At 35.4% G+C, this 22308-nt stretch overlaps 1 protein-coding gene across 3 annotated transcripts in view; it reads right to left on the reverse strand.

Annotated features, from left to right (window-relative positions):
• The window catches only part of Graf (GTPase regulator associated with FAK), a 243849-nt gene that overhangs the window by 48981 nt on the left and 172560 nt on the right, over positions 1 to 22308 (reverse strand). For all 3 annotated transcript variants that reach the window (XM_085961262.1, XM_085961261.1, XM_085961263.1), the window contains 9 exons: positions 13714 to 13831; positions 11173 to 11270; positions 9960 to 10034; positions 8675 to 8750; positions 6184 to 6281; positions 4776 to 4955; positions 3378 to 3505; positions 1854 to 2062; positions 681 to 786 (listed from right to left, as the gene is read on the reverse strand). In XM_085961262.1, coding sequence (XP_085817388.1) covers positions 681 to 786; positions 1854 to 2062; positions 3378 to 3505; positions 4776 to 4955; positions 6184 to 6281; positions 8675 to 8750; positions 9960 to 10034; positions 11173 to 11270; positions 13714 to 13831 — 1088 coding nt within the window. The remainder of the gene's footprint in view (positions 1 to 680; positions 787 to 1853; positions 2063 to 3377; positions 3506 to 4775; positions 4956 to 6183; positions 6282 to 8674; positions 8751 to 9959; positions 10035 to 11172; positions 11271 to 13713; positions 13832 to 22308) is intronic.

Raw genomic sequence — 22308 nt, forward strand, 5'->3', positions numbered from 1 at the left:
AGTCATCTATCGCGCGACAAGCGCAAGCACTCACTAACGCGATATTTTTATGGCGATTCAAAAATGAATTACGACCGCTTCAAGCACGAAACAACAGTTATATGTCCATTTCAAAATAAATTATATCACCTAGGTTTGTGCAATACCAAGAATATATCTTGCAAGTATATCGCGAGATATTAAATCTCAGACGCCATGTGTCACGACTGAGTTGTGCTTGTTTTTTATGGTCATTAAAAGAATGTATTACGTTGCCAAATGAATCGTTTTATATGGGCGCAACACACATCTGTTACTTGCGCGTGAAGCGCGGTGAGACACGCGCCATCTGGACAACGTCTAAGTCATTTTTTAATTATTTGTTGTTATCACTTGTACACATTTAATCTTCAGCACTTCAATTATTATTTTTTTTATAATTTTTTTTTCTTTTCTTTCGACCATGTCCGATTCTAATAGGATCATATGTGCATCCACAAAGTATAGGGTTATATTAACAGATTTTGTTTATTACGAGAAATGGATGTCAGCCACTTGCTCAACCTATTAGGTCCATACCCTGACTCACACACAAATTGAAAAACAATATGTGTACTTTCCAGACCCAGGATTCGAACCTGAGATAAGACATAATTATAATACCTGATCCGAAAGTGTAATTGTGTATAGATTTTACTTACTTTTTAAGATGGCTTATAACAATGTCCAGCATTTCAAAGTTTGTCTTGGGCAGGTTATGGATTAAGGTGTGGACGTCATTCACTCTCACCTGCCGAACGTCTTGCTCTGTAAAAAAGAGATATACGAAGCTTACATAAAATGATTAAAACAAGTCATAAAACAGAAGATCATAAATACTATCAACCAGTGGCGAAGGGTGACTTTTTGAAAGAGGTAGGCTGTGGGAGTAACCATGCTTGTCAGATATATTTGCGGGAAATAAGAAGATAACCCAATATTACTACTGATGAATAGGTACGCTAAAACGAAGAAATTTCAAAAGCTTAATTGGTTTGTTATAATTAGTTCATAAAAATAAGCAATTAGTTTGAATTACTTATGTATTTTCCTAAACATTTATAAACGTAACATACGCTCAAAATATATTACCTATCATCTATGAAAATATCCGTTGTTGTATATATATTATTATGTTCCATAACAATTTATAATTTAACCCGTAAAACTAGACATTTTAAAATACTTCTATATTTAAAACATAGACTTAGGTAGGTACAATATAAGATATCTAAATTGTCTAATGAGTGAACTAATAAATAAATAAAAATCACGAGATAAATTATTTTATATTTTGAACAACAATCAATACATATTTATGTGATTGAATCCCATGGAAATTATTTTTTAAATTATCTTCTTATTAATTATTTTGAATAAATGTGCTCTCGCGACGTAAGCGCTAACGAAACAGCTTGTACATTTGTATGCGGGACACCAGACATTTTGAAATAATGAGAAAAAACTTCATATTGAAAAACCCGCCGATTCACGCGAAAATAATCCTTTACAATATGTGAAGCGAAACGCGGTGTGTTCTATTTTTTTAAACTTTCGAGAGTTGCCATAGATGGTGTTTATTGAAATATGGGAAAAGATCGTAAAATTATGACAATTATACGATAGATGTCTTTGGGCATATTGAATATATTATTATTTGTGATTATATAAATACTTCAAAATGACAATAAAAATTATTTTTTCTTAAGAAGGTAGGCTTTAAATAATCGCCTAGTATGGAGTCTTCGCCACTGCTATCAACTGAAGAGCATTGCATAAAACTGTTTTTGTTCAGCGCATACAAATATAGTTTACAGATGACTAAGTATACTTACTCGCTGCAATAATAAATCCATTATGAAAGCGGTGTGTCATCAAAGGCTCGGGCAGGTTTCTGAGGTAGGTCTTGAGGGCGCTGGTAAGGGTTTTGCTCTCCCATTCGATTTGGTCATCCAACGCAGAGCCGAGCCGCTCCTGAGAGGGTTTCCTGCGGTCCAGTCCCATTGTAAGGAGTTTCGTTACTTTTGAAGCTACTCCTGTCACCCTGTAGCAAAAGAAAAGTAATTGTAGAAACATTTGCTATGACAAAGAATGTCAGCAATACAATATTATTATGTTTGACGAAATACAGTACTTTAAAGACGCTACATACAAAATACACTTTGAAAAGACATAACATCGTACTGTATGCGTACAGCAGTGGCTGCAGGGTTGGTTTGTTTTTAAAACTTAATTAAACCCTGCCTAACCAAACCATAATGAGTAAAAAATATTCTTCTATCGATAAAATATTTAAAATTAATACATAACTTTAGATAAAATAAAATAAAAGCAGAAAACACTGGGCTGCAAATAAACCAGTCAAAAACTAAGTATATGGTCAGCACACGCGATCAGGTACCGCTGCAGAATATAGACATAGGACAGCATGCATATGAAGGGGTGGACAAGTTCATGTATCTCGGATCCAGCCTAAATACCCAAAATAAGACAGCAGAGGAGATAAAAATCCGCCTTATCTCCGGGAATAAATGTTGGCATGCCTGCAAGCGACTGGTGGGGTCAAAAATTCTAGGCCGAAGAAGTTAACTTCTAATTTATAAAACAATTATAAGGCCAGTGGTCACTTATGGCCGTGAGACTTGGTGCTTAACTCAAAACGAGGAAAACAAATTAGCTGTCTTCGAGCGCAAAATACTCCGCAAAATCTTTGGACCCACGTTGGAAAATGGAAACTACAGAATAAAAATGAACCACGAGTTGGAAGAGCTGATTGAACAGCAAACAATCATAAGATACTGTAAGTCCCAAAGACTACGATGGGCGGGACATGTGGAGAGAATGCCTGAAGTTAGAGCGCCAAGGATCATGACGAAGTGGCCACCCCAACAGAAGAGACCCAGAGGCCGTCCAAGAAGGATATGGGCTGACGCCGTAGAAGTGGACTGGCTTTATATAGGAAGACCCGGTAACTGGAGAAGTGTGGCGAGAGACCGGAGTGAGTGGAGAGCGGTTGTGGAGGAGGCCAAATCCCACCCCGGGATGTAGCGCCGTGGAGGAAAAAGAACATAACTTTAGATTCTTAATTACTAACCGGTAACCACGATCTCTCCATTTATGTACGTTCAATAAAGAATTTTACATTCATAAATCTTGTGAATTATTCAATTGTTATTCAAAACTTGAAAAAGTTGTATAACCATGGACCATGAATCAAATTAAAGCATTGTTCTCAATTTTAAAACAACGATGATTACAATAATACTCTTCACAGTATTATAGTGCCTGTACACTCTTCATTTCCAATTGATGTACATACGGTGTATAAACAATTAAATGAACAAACAGTAGGTACTAACCTGTACAAGCCTTGTTCTTCCAGTCCTCTACTCTCTATGGCATCGATGCATTTATTCACAAAATAGAATCCCACCTCGTCAAGTGGCCTCTCCTCCGCTTTCGCTATCACACATTGTTGGGCGTACGTCTGTTGGAGACAAAATACAATTTTAAATATTGGAACATCTTATCAAATGGAAAACAAAACACAGAACACACATGTTTGAAAAACACTCGAATACTGGAACCGACATCCATCAAATTACGGCCAATGTACTTTTAGCCAAATTAGCCCCCTACACCAATAATAATACTTGAACAACTTCAGATTGAAATTGCTCGTATTGCAATTTCTTTTACAGCGCACGAATTACATAGGGTAAATTTAATTATTGTTGCCTATTGCATCGTTTTCTCTCGCTCGACATCGCTTTAACTATGTCTTCTGTCAAAACTATCGAGCTTATGTTGACATGCTTATGTGGTATGTTTATAATATTGTCAACCGGCATTTATGGATTTAAATATTTGATTTTGATTATTCAAGTTAGCAATAATCACTAATAATTATTGATACCCAACGTCAGGATCTCTCCAAATTTTAGTAAACCTACTAGCTGATAATTTAAATTAAACTATTTTTTTGATCAACGAATAATTCACAAGATTTAAGAATGCAACATTCTTTATTCAACACATACCTATGATTCGGAAACACATTAAGCACATTGGCCAGAATCCAATGAATGGTTTGAATCATGCCAGGCACCCATATTGTTTTCTTTTTTCTAATGGGTGTGTTTTTGAGGTGTTAGAGAATTATGTGTGTTCAATTAAGAATGTTACAGTCTTGTGAATAATTATTTGTCGAATAAAAAAATAGTTTGATTTAAAATACAGAATATTCATTGATTTAATAACTATACCGTTATGACCAGTTTAAAAAAATCTACCATCAATTTATTTAAGTTTTATGTTATATTTAATCAATTTGAGGCAATCAATTTATCGCGCTTACTTAAACGTTTATGTGTACACCACAGTTAGTACAGCTTAGTGCAGCGGTGGTGAACCTATATTCGGCATGCAAGAAAATTTTGTTGACACATGAAAGATACTCATAAATGCTTAACCGAACGGGGCTAAATCGAGGGGGGTAAATCAATTATTTTAAACAAATATGTTGAAAACACAACGACATATATTGGGAATGTCGTCACATACTCAAAATTGTAACAGAATTCATTTTTACTACCACTTGAAACGTAAATTGATTTTATTTTTTTATTTATGCCATAAAATTCGCGGCGTGCAAGGTACCGCATACATACACCTACATGCAGTAAAAAGGTTAACACCAGTTATTATGCATTTGAACCGTGATATTTTCAACAGATTTAATGTGTTAAAATGCTCACCGGTTCCTTCCCATCCATGGCGTCCATCCAAGCCTTTCGGTCATCCTCACTGAGCGCCTGCAGGGTGAAGGAGATGCCGGGGCGGCCCTCTGCTGTCACGTCAAAGCAGAACCGCTTCTCGATGGTCTCAGACATGCGCCGGATGCAGCTCGACAGGGTCATCGTGTCTGCTGGCGTCGTCTGCAACAAGAAATGTGACAAAGTTACACTTAGTGTGAGGCCTCAGTGCCAGTGTTCGGCGCAGCGTTGAGCGTTCTGCGCAACTCAAACGTAAAACCGTATAAATGTATAACAAAAAAAGACATTGTCTACGAACATTTTCACACACGGTTATACGTTTGAGTTGCGGAAAACGCTCAACGCTGCGCCAAACGCTGCCACTCAGGACGTACACTTAGATTTATTTGACTCTTACATGAAATCGGCACTTAGGTGTATGGGTAAACAATAGTGTTTAACAAAAATCTATATTGTATATTAATATAAAATATTTGCTGTAATTTATATTGCAATCCTTATGATAGTTTCAATAATTTCAATTCTCAAAATTAAACCATGATCTTGCGTGTAAAGCAGTGGCGATGGGTGGAGATAGGCTGTTAAGAGCCTACATAAATAGTGCACACTAAACTTTTTCAGTCATACGTATTTTTTCATTGAACTAAGACTACAGGGTGTAGATAACTATTAAGTTAGTTTTTAAACTCTGCCTAATACAAGCCATAGTAGATAATTGTCAAATAATATTTGTTTATCTATAAAATATCTAAAATTATGCCATTGAACCATACATAATTTTAGTTATTGGTACTGTTCGGTTATCAGGAATACAGCAGAAAACACATTTTGAAAATACCCGATATACTGGATTATTTGTTAGTTTGGGTTAGTTTAGGTTAGGTTAGGTTGGGTTGGGTTAGGTTAGGTTAGGTTTGGTTAGGTTAACCTAACAAATAATCCAGTTTATCGGCTATTTTCAAAATGTCTTTTCCGCTGTATTCCTGATAACCGAACAGTACCTAGATATTTTATAAATAGAAAAATATTTTTTATCCATTATGGTTTGATTTTAAAAAACTAACTAACACAATTCGCAATATGTTTTCTTAATTCAAAGAAAACAACAGTGTATGAATGATAAAGTGTCAACTATTTATATGGGATCGCTCATAGCATACATAAATATTTATGGTTTGGTCAAGGCAGAGTTTAATTGATTTTTAAAAACCACCATTTGCAATTTGTATTCTTAGTTCAATGAAAACAAATAAGTATGACTGACAATGTTTAGTGTGCACTATTTATGTCAGATCTTAACAACGTACCTCTGCCCCGCCCCTCACTACCAGTGTAGAGCAAGAAAGACAGGAATCATAGAGAAAAAATTAAATACTGTCGTTCAACTTACCAATTTACTAGTTATTTGGTTGAATGGTATCATTTTAAACTCTTTGGTGCTTTTTTCATATGTACAATACTGTTTGGTCCATGTCGTTCCGAATGCCTCTGAAATGACAAATAATAAACATACATCAGTACAGCGCTCAAAATGGAAAAGTTTACGAACCGGAGCGCTCAACAGTTTTCTGAGGATATTTTTACACAGTTATCAGATTTTATGTGCAATTCATAAAAATAAGTGTGTTAGATTTTCTCTTATTGATTTATCTAGCTCAGTCGGTTAGGGCAATACCTCAGTTGAGGCATGGTCTAAAAAGATCGTGGCTAGGCAATGCGCGGATTGTACAAATGACGTGTGCCGAATGAAATATAATTTGTCATATAAATCCAACATGCGTCCATTTAATGTTCTGTTTATTGTTCTATTAGTAACAATAATAACATATTCATTGACATGTTTTTTTTTTCCAAGTAAATGGGTAACGTTTTTTAGTCATCTTTACACGAATTAAGAATTAATACCCCCGTCGCCATCACGAAACATATTGACGTGTTCACAGCTCGACGTTCGCTCTCCGATTGCCAGCAAGTCCAAAATTTCATCGCACCTATAGTTGAAAATTATTTGCCGTTTCAGTGAAGTACGGTTTTAAATTATTTTTTCCACGAGACGAGCGATAATTTTACCGATTTCACGAACAGGAACGGCGCTCCGGTGCGCTCCGGCACATTTTGAGCCCTGCATCAGAACAGTAATACCCCGACTTACGCGGTTCTTTATCCGCCACTTCAGACCCAGCCCACCAGAAAATCACATGACAATTGCAAGCTTGACAAAAGACTCAATTGAAAAGGGCTTAAAAATTTTAGAAAACATACGACTCCAACGAAGAACGCATTACAGCCACAAAGCAAGGAATAAAAAAATTATTTGCTTGCTACATAAAAATTCTGAGTGAAAAAAAGAAGGCATTGTGTCGTTAGATGAATTTGGTTAGATTATATTATGAACCCATCGACATCGAAATAACTGTTTTACGTAACTAATTTATTTTTTAATATATTGTACATATTAATAATAATGTACAAGGAACTGCAATTTATTTAAATATTTTTCTTCTAAACTAGTGTTTTTGTTAGCGCTTGGCCACAGTGGACGGGCGAGCAGCGGGACGGCAGCGGCGTGTATAACTCAAACGTATAACCATGTGTGATATGCCCAAAAAAAAGACACTGTCTACGAAAATTTCACACACGGTTATACGTTTGAGTTGCGCACGACGCTGCAGCGCCACCGCCCGCCAACCACTACGGTCTAGCACTTAGCCCTTTGTCCCAATTAAACAAAATTTACCTATATGTATTTATATGCAAAGTTGTGCCCCGACTTACGCGAATTCGACTTCATCTTTTGAGCAATTTTCATCGGACCCACCTATCGCATAACTTCAGGGTATTACTGTAATTACATTAATGAGACAATAATCTACAACTATGCAAATATTATTGTTATGAGGTTGCCAGCAACTTGTTGCCAATGTGGACACGGCATAAGAATGTAAATTGTAAATATTGGATTTGGGGAAAGTTATTGGGCATTCATAAGAATGAGGAGGTGAATTAATTAACATAGTTATTCTCAGTATTTGTACACTTTCTGCGAAATATGTATCTACATAGGTTTACGTTCAACTGGAAATTTTTATTTGCTTTCCATTCCTCAGTTATTAGATGGTGATAAGAATGAAGAGATAAAAATAATAATTATTATTGTCAATACAGTTCCCACTGTATAGCTGGTAGGTGTACCTAATCATCTGTGTATGCTTATTGACTACAGCGCATCTATTCTATACACAAGGCTGCTATCGGCGGGTATCGAGGGTAGTTTATCATATTTATGTGTGTATTGAGGCGGGTCATTGTTACAATAAGTTAACCGTTAACCTGAAATGGAAATGGGCGGGGCACATTGCTCGCCGAAAGGACGGCCGCTGGACAAATGCCGTCATCCAATGGTACCCAAGGGGCACGAAAAGGCCACCGGGTCGCCCTAAAAGCCGGTGGATTGACGAACTGGTAAAGTTCGGCGGAAATACGTGGCAGCGAATGACACAGGATCAAGAGAGTTGGAAGAAGCTTGGGGAGGCCTTCATCCAGCGGTGGATTGACCCCGGCTGATGATGATGATGATATATTGAGGCGGTTAATTGTCACAATAAGTTAACCGTCTAAACTGTTAAAAAGTGCTATGTTTTAACAGTACATCTCTTGGCTGTGTTAACTTTTAGAGCGTTTATCTTGCTCGCACAAGAAAAAATTGTGATATCATCTAGGAGACAAAATAATTTTCAAAACCAATTTTCAATATACTGTGTAGAGAAAACTGAATAAACCTGAATTTACAAAATGTAACTCAGTCTGATGTTGTGATGTCCAAACCGTGTGAAACCTTGTATTATATCAAATAAGGAATTAAACTGAATTTGGAAACTTACTCTTTTCCATTAGAAATAAATAACCAGCTCTGGTGTAGCCGACCCCGATTGGTGGCCGACTAGGATCGTCTTGCTTCTGCAACAATAAGTAAATCACTTTCAATTAAAATGTGGATTCAAATTAATTATGTACAAATTAAAAATTAAAGTTAGTAATAGGTAGTGAAATGTTTCCTTCATTTTCTTGAATAATTCGTAGAATACTATTAATTTAATAATAATTCGTAATTTGTTCTAATCCAAATTTTCGCCATTTCTTACCGCACAAAATTTTATCTACGATTTGAAATTGTTTCTGACCAAGTGAACAGCTACAATCTCAATAAAGTAAACGAAAATCAGCAATCATTCCGACATTTCATATATTTTTTTAACAATTACCCATGATTCAAAATGACGCTCATGATGGCCGAGCGGCTAATCCGTCGGCTTATAATGTCGTGGGTCCCACGTTCGAATCCTGCGTCTGGCGAAAACACAATATAATATTTTTCAATGTGTGTTTGGAGTGAGAATATATGAACCTAATAGGTTGAGCTAGTGGCTGACATCCGTTTCTCATATAAAAGACAAATAAACCTGTAAATACAACATCCACTAAGCGGAGGCCAATTTGATCATCTTAGGATCGGATATGGTATATGTACATGAGCAGGAGGATTTGTAGTTTTATAAATCGTCGCTAAGAGTCTGCAGCCATGATATATTGATACAGCTATAGCACAATTTAAATTTTGTAATTATTTCCCGTTATGGTCACTTAAAATTCTTTACAACTATACTTTGCCAAGAATTAGACACGTTTCACACGGGACACCAGTGGCAAGCCACCGGTGTGGCGAGATTCCGGATTTACATATAGGTAAATGAACGCGACACTCGTGTGTTCTCGTCTTAACGCGCCCATTCAGTTACGTGTAAATGCGGAATCTCGCCACACAGGTGTCCCGTGTTTAACGGGTCTTAGACTGCATGGAACTTTTGGAAGATTATACTTGTGGGGTTCCAGATGTCACTGATTTCAAAAAATACCTAAGTAAATAGTCATTCACCCTCCTACACAGAATAGACTTCTTACAAAGAATGGCTATTAGCTTTGACCAACTAATTAGGACATCACTCTGGATCATCACACATTGAAAAAATGTCTAATATTTGTCAAACACGGTATACGAAATACATCCACACTTTTAGAGATAGCCCCTACCAACGACTCTACTATGGGATGTTATAGGTTTCAATACAAAAAAAAACAAGCTAAACAATGAAATTATGTAAAACCAACCATTTGTCTCATCTCCATCATTTTTTTCATAAGCGACTCTGTCTTTTTACTGGTCTCTTCGAAATTCCCCCGGGTCTGGAAATGAATCGGTTAATAAATTAGCACAAACAATGTTAATTTCAAACACAACACGAAATCTCATTACATAATATTATATTGTTACTGTTCGGAACTGAATCGGATATCTCATTAAGCGTCAAAATCATTCACAGCATCGGAACACGGTATGTAATATTATTATTAATGAATGTCAAAAGCCATATATGAGGTGCTGAGGATTAAATGAATACAAGTGAACTTCAAAGTTAAATCTGCGATTATGTGTTTATAGATACATGTACAGCCTACCTCCACCCTTCGCAACTGATATCTATCATTATGGATGAAACAGGATTGAAACTTGAATTTAAATGTCGTTTACGTGGTAGAAATTCATTATAAAGGTTTTAAAAAAAATGTTTTTTTTTGTTAATTCTATTTTAACTGAGTTATTTTTGTAGACAGCTATTTCAGGCTATTAACCGATCTTCGGAACGGTCAACTACAACTCAGAACTCGCTGAAATTAGCTGTCAACGTAAACACCTCAGATAACGTCGAATTAACAAAAAATCAAACTTTCAAAACCATTGTATTTGTAACATTGGATTACACTACATCGACTCTTGTGTATAAAATAATGATATTATTTCGATAGCAATGTATCTAATTTGAATGTTTTCCCTTGACTTGTCGCTCTCCAAACATTAATAACCTAATAACCTAATAAAATAATTATATTTTCTTAAAATTATAGTTAAAAATATTTGAAAATAAGACATCATTTATTTTCTAATGTTCAAAATATTAAATAGAATTAAAAATCGCATACAAAGTCGATTTACTCAACTTGGTCAGTGGTACACTTGAATCCTTTTAATTTTCAGCTTCTCTGCAGGTGTAGGTAGGTAGAGGTTGTGAAAAATTCTCAAGAAATTGTGAGAAAACTTAATTCTCATTTCTCGAGATTATTTTTATGAAATTTAGAGATTTTAATTTCTCGTATTCTCAAGAATTAAATATTTATAAATTCTCCAGAATTAAAAATGCGAGAAATAATCACAAGCTAACATTAGTTTTATGAAAACGAATAAATCTCACAAACAAAAAGTCACACTTCAGTAAAAACATATTATTTTCAGTTATCATTTTAATGTTGTTAATAAATCGTTTACCTTCTGTATCCTGAGCTGAAGATCAGACATGTAGGGCTTAAAGTCTTTGTGCACCTCGTGTCCTTGATGGTAGAAAGTCAGCCAGCCAAACATAAATCCTGGAATAGGAATTCAAAAATATCAACTCGTGTATCAACGAGTGAATCAAAACACACCAGTAGAACAGGATATGATTATCCATATGCAGTACAGATTTCTGGGGCGGATATAGTACCTAATCTGTCAAAATCTCGATGGTGAAATTAAATGGCAAGTCAATAAAGCTACTGCTATCTCACAGTGGCGAAGGGTGGAGGTAGGCTGTTAAGATCCGCCATAAATAGTGCACATTAACCTTTTTCAGTCAAATGTATATGTTTTTATTGAAATAAGACTACAATTTACAGATAGTATTAGTTGGGTTTTAAAAATCAATTAAACCCTGTCTCATCCAAACCATAATAGTATTGGTATATTTTAGACAATATGACAAAATTGTGCCCATTTTTTCATTCTTACTTATTTGTTTTCGTTAAATTAAGAATACGTATTACACACATAGTTGGTTCATTTTTTTAATTCATCAAGGTATGCCTAAACCAAACTATAATACGTAGATAAAAAATATTATTCTATCTATAAAATATCAAAATTAATGTATGATTTAATTGCATAATTTTAGATATTTTATAGATATACGAGTATTTTTTGACTATTATATATTATGGCTTAGTTTTAGCAGGGTTTAATTGAATTTTAAAAACTTACAAACACCATCTGTAAAATGTAGTCTTATTTCAATGAAAACAAGTATGTATGACTGACAAAGTTTAGTGTGCAATATTTATGGCGGATCTTAACAGCCTACCTCCACCCTTCGCCACTGCTATCTCAGGATGTCTCCATAACATTGTTCGGAAAAACAAAAAAAACATGTTTATGAATTACGACAAGATGAATTTAAAAAATTCTGACATTTGAGTAGACAGACATAAGTAGTCAAAACCGTGTCCGGCAACTTGTACATATGCAGTTCGCCGTATCACACTTCACCGTGAAATGTGGTATCAGAAATATATGTCCGTATATTAAAAGAAGAAAAAAACGAAAACGAATGGGTTAGGAAGCAGACGCGATGTAATAGACGTTGCCAAACAGCTGAAATGGAGACGGGCGGGGCACATTGCTCGCCGAAAGGACGGCCGCTGGACAAATGCCGTCATCCAATGGTACCCAAGGGGTACGAAACGGCCACAGGGTCGCCCTAAACGCCGCTGGATTGACGAACTGGTAAAGTTCGGCGGAAATACGTGGCAGCGAACGACACAGGACCGAGAGAGTTGGAGAAAGCTTGGGGAGGCCTTCATCCAGCAGTGGATTGACCCCGGCTGATGATGATGATATTAAAGACCGTCCAACCTCTACGGGTCGTACGGTACTGACATAAAATTGATGTCTAGATAAAACACGGTTTACACTATTTACGGGCAGGCAGAAGCAAACAATTTTTGAAAATAGCCGAGATACTGGATTATCTGTTAGGTTAGGTTTTCAATCTTGAATTCATGAATTTTGCCAAAATCAGCTATGAAAATTGAATTAATATCCATGTTGAATCTAATAAAATTGGAGACCGTATAATATACGGCCATCTTTTTCCGGTAAGAAAGCTCACGGCGAACTGTGTCACGGTGAAATGCTTTATGCCGGGTCCACACTGGCAACATGTCACGCGGCAACCTCGTTAAATTTTACGATACTTATGATAATTGCTTAAGAAATTTTACGATAATTATCATACTTATCGTAAAATTTAACGAGGTTGTCGCGCAACATGTTGCAAGTGTGGACCCGGCATTACGTACAATTTACATGTGACCAGTCAAAACTAAGCATGTATAATTGTGAAGCCAACAAACGAATAGGTACACCTATATGCAGTACAACCAAAACATCAGAGATACCTACAAGAAATAAACAGATCTAAAAAAATTGCTAAGTGAGGGCTGAATGACCAAAGGGCGTTTTTAAAATCAGCAGGATTGACGTAACTGATTACATTCGGTTAAAATAAATATAAAGTATTATTAAATTAAAATAGTAGTGGTTAAATTGGCAGAGTTTGATTAAAGGAAATGTTTTTTAGTCACTAGTCGAACACACGTTGCACAAAAGACATGTATGTACCTAATTTTTGTCAAATGCATGATCAATTAATCTGCATCCATCAACTACGACATCATGCGGCACTCGACATAAAAAGGTGGTACCAAGAAGGGAAGAACCGAAAAATGTGTAAGGAGCTAAGAAAGGGCTTTATTCGGCAGTGAATTAACCCCGGCTAATGCTGTATGTGATGTTGATAATGTAAGCAATTTAGACGAAACATGACGTGTTTGTAAAAATTAAAAATAGTTTCATAATATTATGTCGTAAGCGTAAATGATATTTTTCAATTTAAAAGTCGGTACCTGTATTTCAGGCAACATTGAATATTATTATAAATTAGTTTAATTAAAAGGGTGAACGGCAGTACCCTAATAGAGAATGTAAGATACTTGCCTAGTAATGTCTCCACAAATTCGAACTTCTTCCTCTCCTGAACTTCCTGCAGCAGGAAGACATATTCCAGGGAGGCCTGGCAGAAGTCCCTCTCCGCCATGTCTAGCGACGCGTCCGCCTGGAACAATGAACACAGAGCCATTCACATAATTATCCTTGAGTAGCATGAAGATATTTTTGGCTAATTCATAGTTTTAATATTTATTACTTATATTTATTTAAAAAATCGATTTTAAAAAAAAAATATAAATGTGCATAACTTGAGATCCTTTTTTATTTATATCAAAGCTTATTTTGGTATAGTCCCAATACTGAAGCTCGATTTGATAAATAAAAAGGATTTCAAGTTATACACATTTAAATTCTAATGGATTTAAGTTTTGTACTATTCCATTTAAGTCGTTTTTTGCGACACGGGTTTCGCCTTTCGGCATCTTCAGGCGCCGTGTACATTCACCAAAGGCAAACACACGCTAACAACGAACACTCTTAAATCTAGCTTATATAATAAATCAATACAATAAAGTAGGTAAAAACTCCATTACCTACGTATCAAGTCAAAGGTCACAAAAAATACAACAAACAAATTATGAATAGTTGAAGTGTCAGTAAAAAACCTAATTAGTAAAAACCCTATCTTATTAATAACAATACACTCGATAGCGTAGTATAATAAAACGTCAAATATTTATATTACACACATTTATATTTTTATAAAAAATCGATGTTTTTTAAAATAAATATTAAAACTATGTATTAGTCAAAAATTCTCTTAATAACATTATACAAGACTGAATAAACTAAATTTTAAGAACAAATATGATCATAAAATAATATTTAATAGAAAGATGGGATTCTGTAACAAATTCACATTTTATAACATTTTTTTTGTAATTGTAAGTTTATCTTTGACTTTGACTTTCAGATACATATTTATTAATTAAGACAGTTTAAATTGTAAATAATTATCAATAAAATATCTCAAATTGCAAGCTTCGTATTTTTCCGCTAGGTGCCTCTGGTAGGTAAAGACTTCCCCCTAACATTAAAATACACCAAAACGCAAAAAACACATCATTTGAAGAGCACTCTCTGTGTAGCAACTAAACTAAAATAATATATTTTCATTAAATTTGTAAGTGGAAGTGTATGGTATAAACGGATACGATCAGATGCTTATAATATAGGTAGGTACGTTGTGAAAATATATTTCCATAAACCGAAAATATAAGCTAAGTATGGCACACGGCTCGAAACCGCATGGTTTCAGTCCATGGATGGCCTATTAGATCCGTGTGCCATACTAAACTTATGATTTTTGTTCATGAAAATATATTTTCACTAAATTTGTAAGTGTATGGTATAAACGGATACTTGTTGTTTTTATTTAATAAAACGAAATTTTTTTATAGTACTTATTCCACTTTAATTAATTAAAGTATTAAAGTGGAATAAGTACTATAAAAAAATTGCGTTTTATTAAATAAAAACAACAATACAATTCAGTTTCACCATGAATTGACAGTTAACAAAATAAAAGAGAATAAACGGATACGATCAGATGCTTACAATAAATACTTTGTGAAAATATATTTCCGTGAACAGAAAAGATAAGCTTCGTATGGCAGGCACACGGTTCGAAACCGCATACGGTTTCAGTCCATGGATGGCCTAAAAGACGTTCAAAGATTTAATTTAAACGGACAATATTTTCTTGATCAATTGAAAGCCATGTCAAACAAAACAAAATATGAAAATCTTGGGTCTAAACACTCTAAAGTAAATATCGTAGAAATAAAAACGATGATTGTGTGACTAGATGATAGCGTAATAAATGCTACTGGACAATCTTAAAAACTACTTCGTTTTTTGATTCGCTTATGTCTGATTCATACCAAAGTAGGTACATCGATTCGAGACAATGACATATTGTCTAAAATACTTGCACCGTTTATGTTTTATGGAAGTTATAGCCGTTGTGAGTGTCAAACGCAGCAACTATGTCCGGTGTCGGCATTCGTATTCCCTTTGTATCATACTTATCATACCAAAGATTCGGACTTTGTATCTTTGGCAACAAATAAATGCAGTCAGTGAATGTAAGCGTTTAGTTTCTCAGCCCCTAACTGCAAGACGCATTCTACATTTAAGCAAAAGCCTGCCTCCGCGACGAATACTATTGCTTTTTTTTCGAATCCACGATACGGAAAAGGCCAACTCTTTATTTGCACTCCCTAATTTTATTATCACCGGCCGCCACTGTTCCCAATTATTATTTTAAAGGTCCTTTAAGACGTCTTCTTTCTTAAGAGGTTTCCGTTTTGGTCCGTGTAGTTTTGAAACGGCGGTATATTTAGATGATCAGTTTAGTTGTCCGTTCAGTCTCAGTTGACAATTCAGATGGGAAACGACTATGTATATTTTTGTACTACTTTACTATGCGTATTTTTTATTAACTAAAAATAAATAGTACTTATAATAATGTTCTAAACACATTGATTAGTATAATGCAGTACCTATATTTGAAGATATAATAATATTTAAATCGAAATTAGAAAAGTAGTATGAAAAATACGGTAACATAGTAATTTACACGACAACCGATAGAAAACCCATCCTGTCTCGTCTCCGTTTCAGTTTCAGTCGGCCACTTCTGTTTTGCATTTACGTCAGTTTAACTGACTGAAACGGAGACTGATCGATTAAAAGCACCTGAACTTCTTACCCGGTGTCGTTTTGAGGAGTAACGCGTGATCCCATATAGTATATAATTCAGGGGTGGCCAACCTTTTGCATACCATGCGCCATTTTTTTTCACAGACAAGTTCAGATGCGCCATACAACTCAAGCATCTTTTCTACCTTCTTACGTTCACGGTTGGGGTTGGAAAATAGCGATTGGTGTAGGATCTGCTTCGCTTAGGGGAGGAAAAGAGATAACTCAATGACGCAATTAAATTAATTAATTTATGCCAGTTCAAAAAACACACGTTTATTGGAGCACCAATCCACAAGTCAGAAATGATCTCTTGGACTAGACTGACTAGAGGGTGATCGCTATCGTGGACCCCGCTGATGGTGCTACAGCTGCCGCAGAGTATCATTGTGTGAAGATAACTCTGGACCACAGTTGTTGAATGTGATGTGATAAGAGAGATAGAGGAGAGCTTTTGAGCGTTTGGATTTTGCTAGTTTTTCAATGTGTAGTGTTAAATTTGTTACTGAGAGCATCGCAGAGAATTCTTCAAATTTGAATCAGTTATTCGCGACCTTGTTTTGCTTTTAATCAATTTCATGGATGAAAATGCTTGTTTACATCTGTTAGGCTGTATGTCGATCCAATGAATGAAGAATAATTAGGCGCAAAGATGCAATGCGCCACTTGTAATCAATCATCCAATGTGCCACGGTTTGGCCACCACTGCCATATAATATAAATACGTCAACTTTCTCTAATGGGTAACCTTGTATCGTGAGCGATGGACTTGAAGGAGACTCACTCGCATGGATGTACATAATCTTGGCTTGATTGATCTGGAGTCTCATTTCCATCACAGGTCTCTTTAGAGCGATAAATGCCTTTTAGGACAATTTCCAATGTTGCTAATATATTTTTCGCAAAATATTATTACTTATTTTTCCACAACGATCATGTGCAAAGTGCAAAACTTTGCGTAGATTTTAGTAGGTAGGTATAAATATGTACGTACCAGATGATTGGTAGATTTTCTATTTTCAGCCCTTACATAAAAAGGGGTCATACAGGCTTGGCGAAAATCACAAAAAATGGTAAAGCGAAAGTAAAAGGGGTGGAAAATAGGAAAAATAAATTGCTCGACGGATGATTGTTTGGCAGTTTTCTTTTTTTGTTCGACGACAAACAAACAAAAGGCTTCACTTTCTGTGATGAGCAAACGGAAAGCATTTCGTGCGAGTCTTTGTTGCTTTTTTCAGCAACCCATTAAAAATGATTCGCAGACAAAACAAAAAAAAACTTTAAAGAGGGATATATCGCAAATACATCCAAAAATAGTATAGCGTGCATGAGGAAGCGAGGCAAATTCAAATCTAACTAAATCATGTCGCACTCAGATTTACAATATCATGGATACTATCACTGCCTTCAGCAGCCTTCTTGATACAAAGCCTGAACCTTTCTTTTTGCACATGATTATTTCTCAAAGGAGTGGTACCACTATTCAGCTGTCAAAATCAGATCCCAGATCGCTTGACATATGGATTTATAAAACCACTTAATTATAAGCCCTTTCTCGTTTCGAATTATAAAAAAATCCACAAATCAAATAACCTAATTTATTATCAGTATTATTACAACGTTTTTATTAGCTCGTATTCTTATTTGTCCGGTGGTTGTTTATCCAGTACAAATCTTGCAATCGATTTTTAACCAACTTCCCGACTAGCTAGACATTTGAAACTTTTAGAATATATCAGAACACGATGAACACATTCTTTTAATACTTTTAGCCATCTTTAAGAAATATTGAATTCATTTTCAGTTAATTCTGTTTTGTATGAAAAGTTATTTCGGAAGAAATCCGTAATCCAATCCACTACTATTGGTTGCTAAGTGGGTGGAAAGTCGGCGTACTATGGAAATCAAAATGACATTTCAGTATTATATATTTGTATGTTTGTTTGTTTGTTTTTTATTTACTTCATATCAAGTAGGTACAAGTTTGAGCATATTGAGCATAATAATTGAACAGAAAATTTAACAACGTTGTATATAAAATGTTCTTTTTATCTTGTAATTATTTATAAATATATATTCCTGTTATTCGTCAACTTTTAAAGTCAAACTATTCCTTTACACAAAAACCGGTCGTAATATCGATATAAAAAAATGTCTTATGCAGCATTGAGCAGATTACGTTTGTAAAAGATGTGTTAATATAAGTGTAGTATTTATCATTAAACTCATCTATCAAAATCAAAAAAATTAGAAGTTATACTTCTTTAGCGTAACAAAACAAAAACAAAACTTGTGATAACCTAGATTCGTCGACTAACTCTTAATTATCTTGTTAAATTACGCACTCAAGAAAAGGGACCGCTTATTGGAGCGCCGTTGGTTTATTTACTTTCACTTATATTACTAAATTATATAATTATTTCTCATTGTTTTTATTTTTAGGGTAACGACTGTCACTCTGACGTTTAATAGTTTGTTTTTGTAAGGAATTGCAAATGGCCGACAATAATAAATTCGTAACGGAATACTTCTACTATCAAACTTGCGATTGTATACAGCTGACTGATTCGCAGCTAACTTCATACCGACTCCCCTTGCGACTCGTCAAACTAAAGACACTTTGATAGTTGCCGATAAATAAATAAAATCCATTTACTTTTGCACTTCGGTGCAAGGTTGCATCACCAGCCCCATGCGGCTCCGCTCGGGACAAAAATGAGGGCTTAAACTCTTTGAACTGGCACACGGTCGCGCATCGACGTGACTGCATATATTATACATAACGGTTGCGGAGGCGGGGACCTTTTTCCAAAACATGTCGCGCAGTTTCGTAACGCAATTTCACTCTCTGCCAAACGCCCCAAAAGAAGTATAACTTCAAAAATAAATTGAAATTCAATCAATATTTTCCTGTCGCCATTCTGATATCATAGATTGCCATTCAGGTGTTGTCCACTGTTGAAAGTGATAACCCAAAAATCTACTACGATAACAAAGACCCGTGAGTCACAAACATTACATAGACATAGGTCGCTTTCTATTTTCTCATTTATAACATTTTTCAATGCTACCAATTATCTTCGCAAACGAATAAGAAATATGGGTCAGTCAGCCTATCGATAAATCGATCCGACAATGAAAATATGTAGCAAAACATCACCGCACCGCGTTGCACCTCCATATCGAGATTCAAGGCGGATTCGTGTTTCGATCGGTTGGTTTTTTTTTCTAGCACATTTTGCCTAGAAAATTTCTTTCCGAACTCGTATTTGTAGACATGACCAAAAACCCGCAACAAAACATGTCAAAAGCAGAGCGTATTTTTGTTGTTCTTATTTCAAATATCACCTGTCATGCTGTATCTGAATTCTCATTGATTTAAGATCGCGACAGGATACTATAATAACAATTATAGTCACCCTAAATACCACAATACAATAGTTAGATAGCATCATTTATGACATATCTTCACTGTACAGGCAAAGTAGCGTAACCCACAAATATAAAATTGTTCAGGAAGTGATAAAAACTGTGGGCATTGGATTTACTTATTATTATTATATTTATTTATTATTTTATATATGTAAGTATATTATTTTATTACAAATTGAGTGGATTACTCTGTACGTACAAGAGAATCATGTCTGCGAATAAATGCTACTTTGGCCTGTTAAGACATTTTAAGTCCCACATACTATCTCGCCGAACTAACAGCACTCTTTACAAGACACTTGTAAAGCCAGTGCTCAACTACGCATAGGAAACCTGGACATTAACCCTGCGAAATGAACGAGCCCTGAACATTTTTGAAAGAAAAATTCTCTGCCGTATATATGGACCGATCAGGGACGGCACCAACTGGAAGAGAAGATATTATAATGCTGAGCTCTGTGGGCAGTACGAAGATTGCAGCGCAGTTCAATCAATTAAGATTGGGAGACTGCGATGACTAGGTCATGTGCACCGTATGAATGACAATGAACCGGCAAAGAGAGTGATGTCCAGCAATGCAATAGGGCGTAGAAGAAGAGACAGGCCAAAGATTCGCTGGTTGGATGGAGCTGCCAGTGACTGCCGTATTCTGGGGGTACCGAATTGGAAAGCGGCCACACTGGATAGGGACAGGTGGAGGGAGCTGTTGGAGGAGGCCAAGGCCCACACCGGGTTGTCGCGCCCCTGATAATGATGACTCTGTACGTACCCTATGGCTTACGTTTAGAGTAGGGATTCCAATCCCGGGATCCCGAGCTGTTTTCGATACCTATGAATCCCGGGATTGATTTTTTTATCAATTTTCATGGAAAATAAAATAAAAACGAAAATATAACAGATAAAATACTTTGAATAACAAATAACTACATTAGAAATAAACTGAGTTTGAATGAAGTTTGATTTATACCCATGTGTAAGTTGCCGATTCATTTTATGTTTTCACATAAATTAATAAAAATGAGAAAGATTAGAAAAAACAATGCTTCGCACTATTAACGAAGTAATTCCACCATTATCTCATACGTTTGGCTGAATAATTAGATTTATGAAGTGGAAAGGCCATAAGTACACCATGATTTGCTTTATTATTTTAAATCTCGCTAACCTATTCATCAAGTCTTTACTATCAGAAACAGCAATCTCATATTTAATTCACATTATTATTTATATTACAATATTATTTACTCCATTAAACTTATGTATTTCCAAGATTGAACATATATAAAATTAACAATAAATGTGTTAAATAGTATAATTTATACTGGATTTCAATGTTATTTGTAAATATAAAATTTTTATACTAACAATGGAAAAAGTGCCAATCCCGGGATCCCGGGATTGTCAAATTGTAATCCCGAAATCCCGGGATCAGAATTTTGGCTCGGGATTGGATTCCCTAGTTTAGAGGGGGTCACAGCATTTGGCAGGAATATTTTTTGTCAAGTTACATTACAAATGGCTTAAAAAATTGTTTTGAATTATTTTGATATGAAATATTTTTTTGGGATTTATGATACTTGGCCAGTTCGTGTAAGTATGCACTGAGTCCATTACCATTAAAATGTGACTTTAGTGAAAAGGGAGGGTTACGGCAATTATCGGTCTATACAGTGGTGATATATTATTTCACCTTCTTCTTCTTCTTTATTCTAAATTCTTTCTTCAATACTGAATATATACAAGATTTTAAGAATGCTAGATTCTATATCATTAAAAATACCTACCCAATTTAAAAAAAATATATTAGAAACATACCTATAAGAAAATAAATTTCCTGGGCTGGAATGAGGCTATAAAGAAAATGTGCCATAGTATGTGGATAGATTTTCACCATAGGGCATCATTAGACAAGGGGAAATGGAGTAAGTCTATTCTACCATCACCACGAGAGGTGCCCTGGTTTGCAGAGTCTTCTTTGACGAGGAATGTGTTTCAGTTAATACTGAGGCTAACAACAGGGCACACCATTGGCAACATATTTGATGTCCTCATGGGAAGAAGCGAATCGCAGCTCTGCGATGAATGTCATGTTTTAGAGGACATTGTACATATAGCATTGCAATGCCCCAAATATGAAATTCACAGAGTACAGTTGCGAATTGCGGATATCTATGAGAATGTCGACGAATTGAAGGGTGTCCTGGCGGTGGGTAAGACGGAAGAGCTAGGCAAAATTGTAAAGTTATTTAACAGAATAGGAGACCTGATCGACGGATCTCCTTCTAGAAGAGAAGAGGCGATATGACAGCGAGTCGCAGTCAAAGCCTCGGTAAAATCACAAAAAAAAAATTGACTGAGTGGTATTAGAACTATTTTTCACTATTTCGTCGTATCTAACAGAATATAAGAACATTCACCCGGTTCGAATGCCACTCAGTATATCATCAT

Source organism: Rhyacophila brunnea, unplaced genomic scaffold (genome assembly GCF_057557595.1).
Source record: "Rhyacophila brunnea isolate RB1 unplaced genomic scaffold, BYU_Rbru_1.0 scaffold_12, whole genome shotgun sequence".
NCBI classification, from domain to species: Eukaryota; Metazoa; Arthropoda; class Insecta; order Trichoptera; family Rhyacophilidae; genus Rhyacophila; species Rhyacophila brunnea.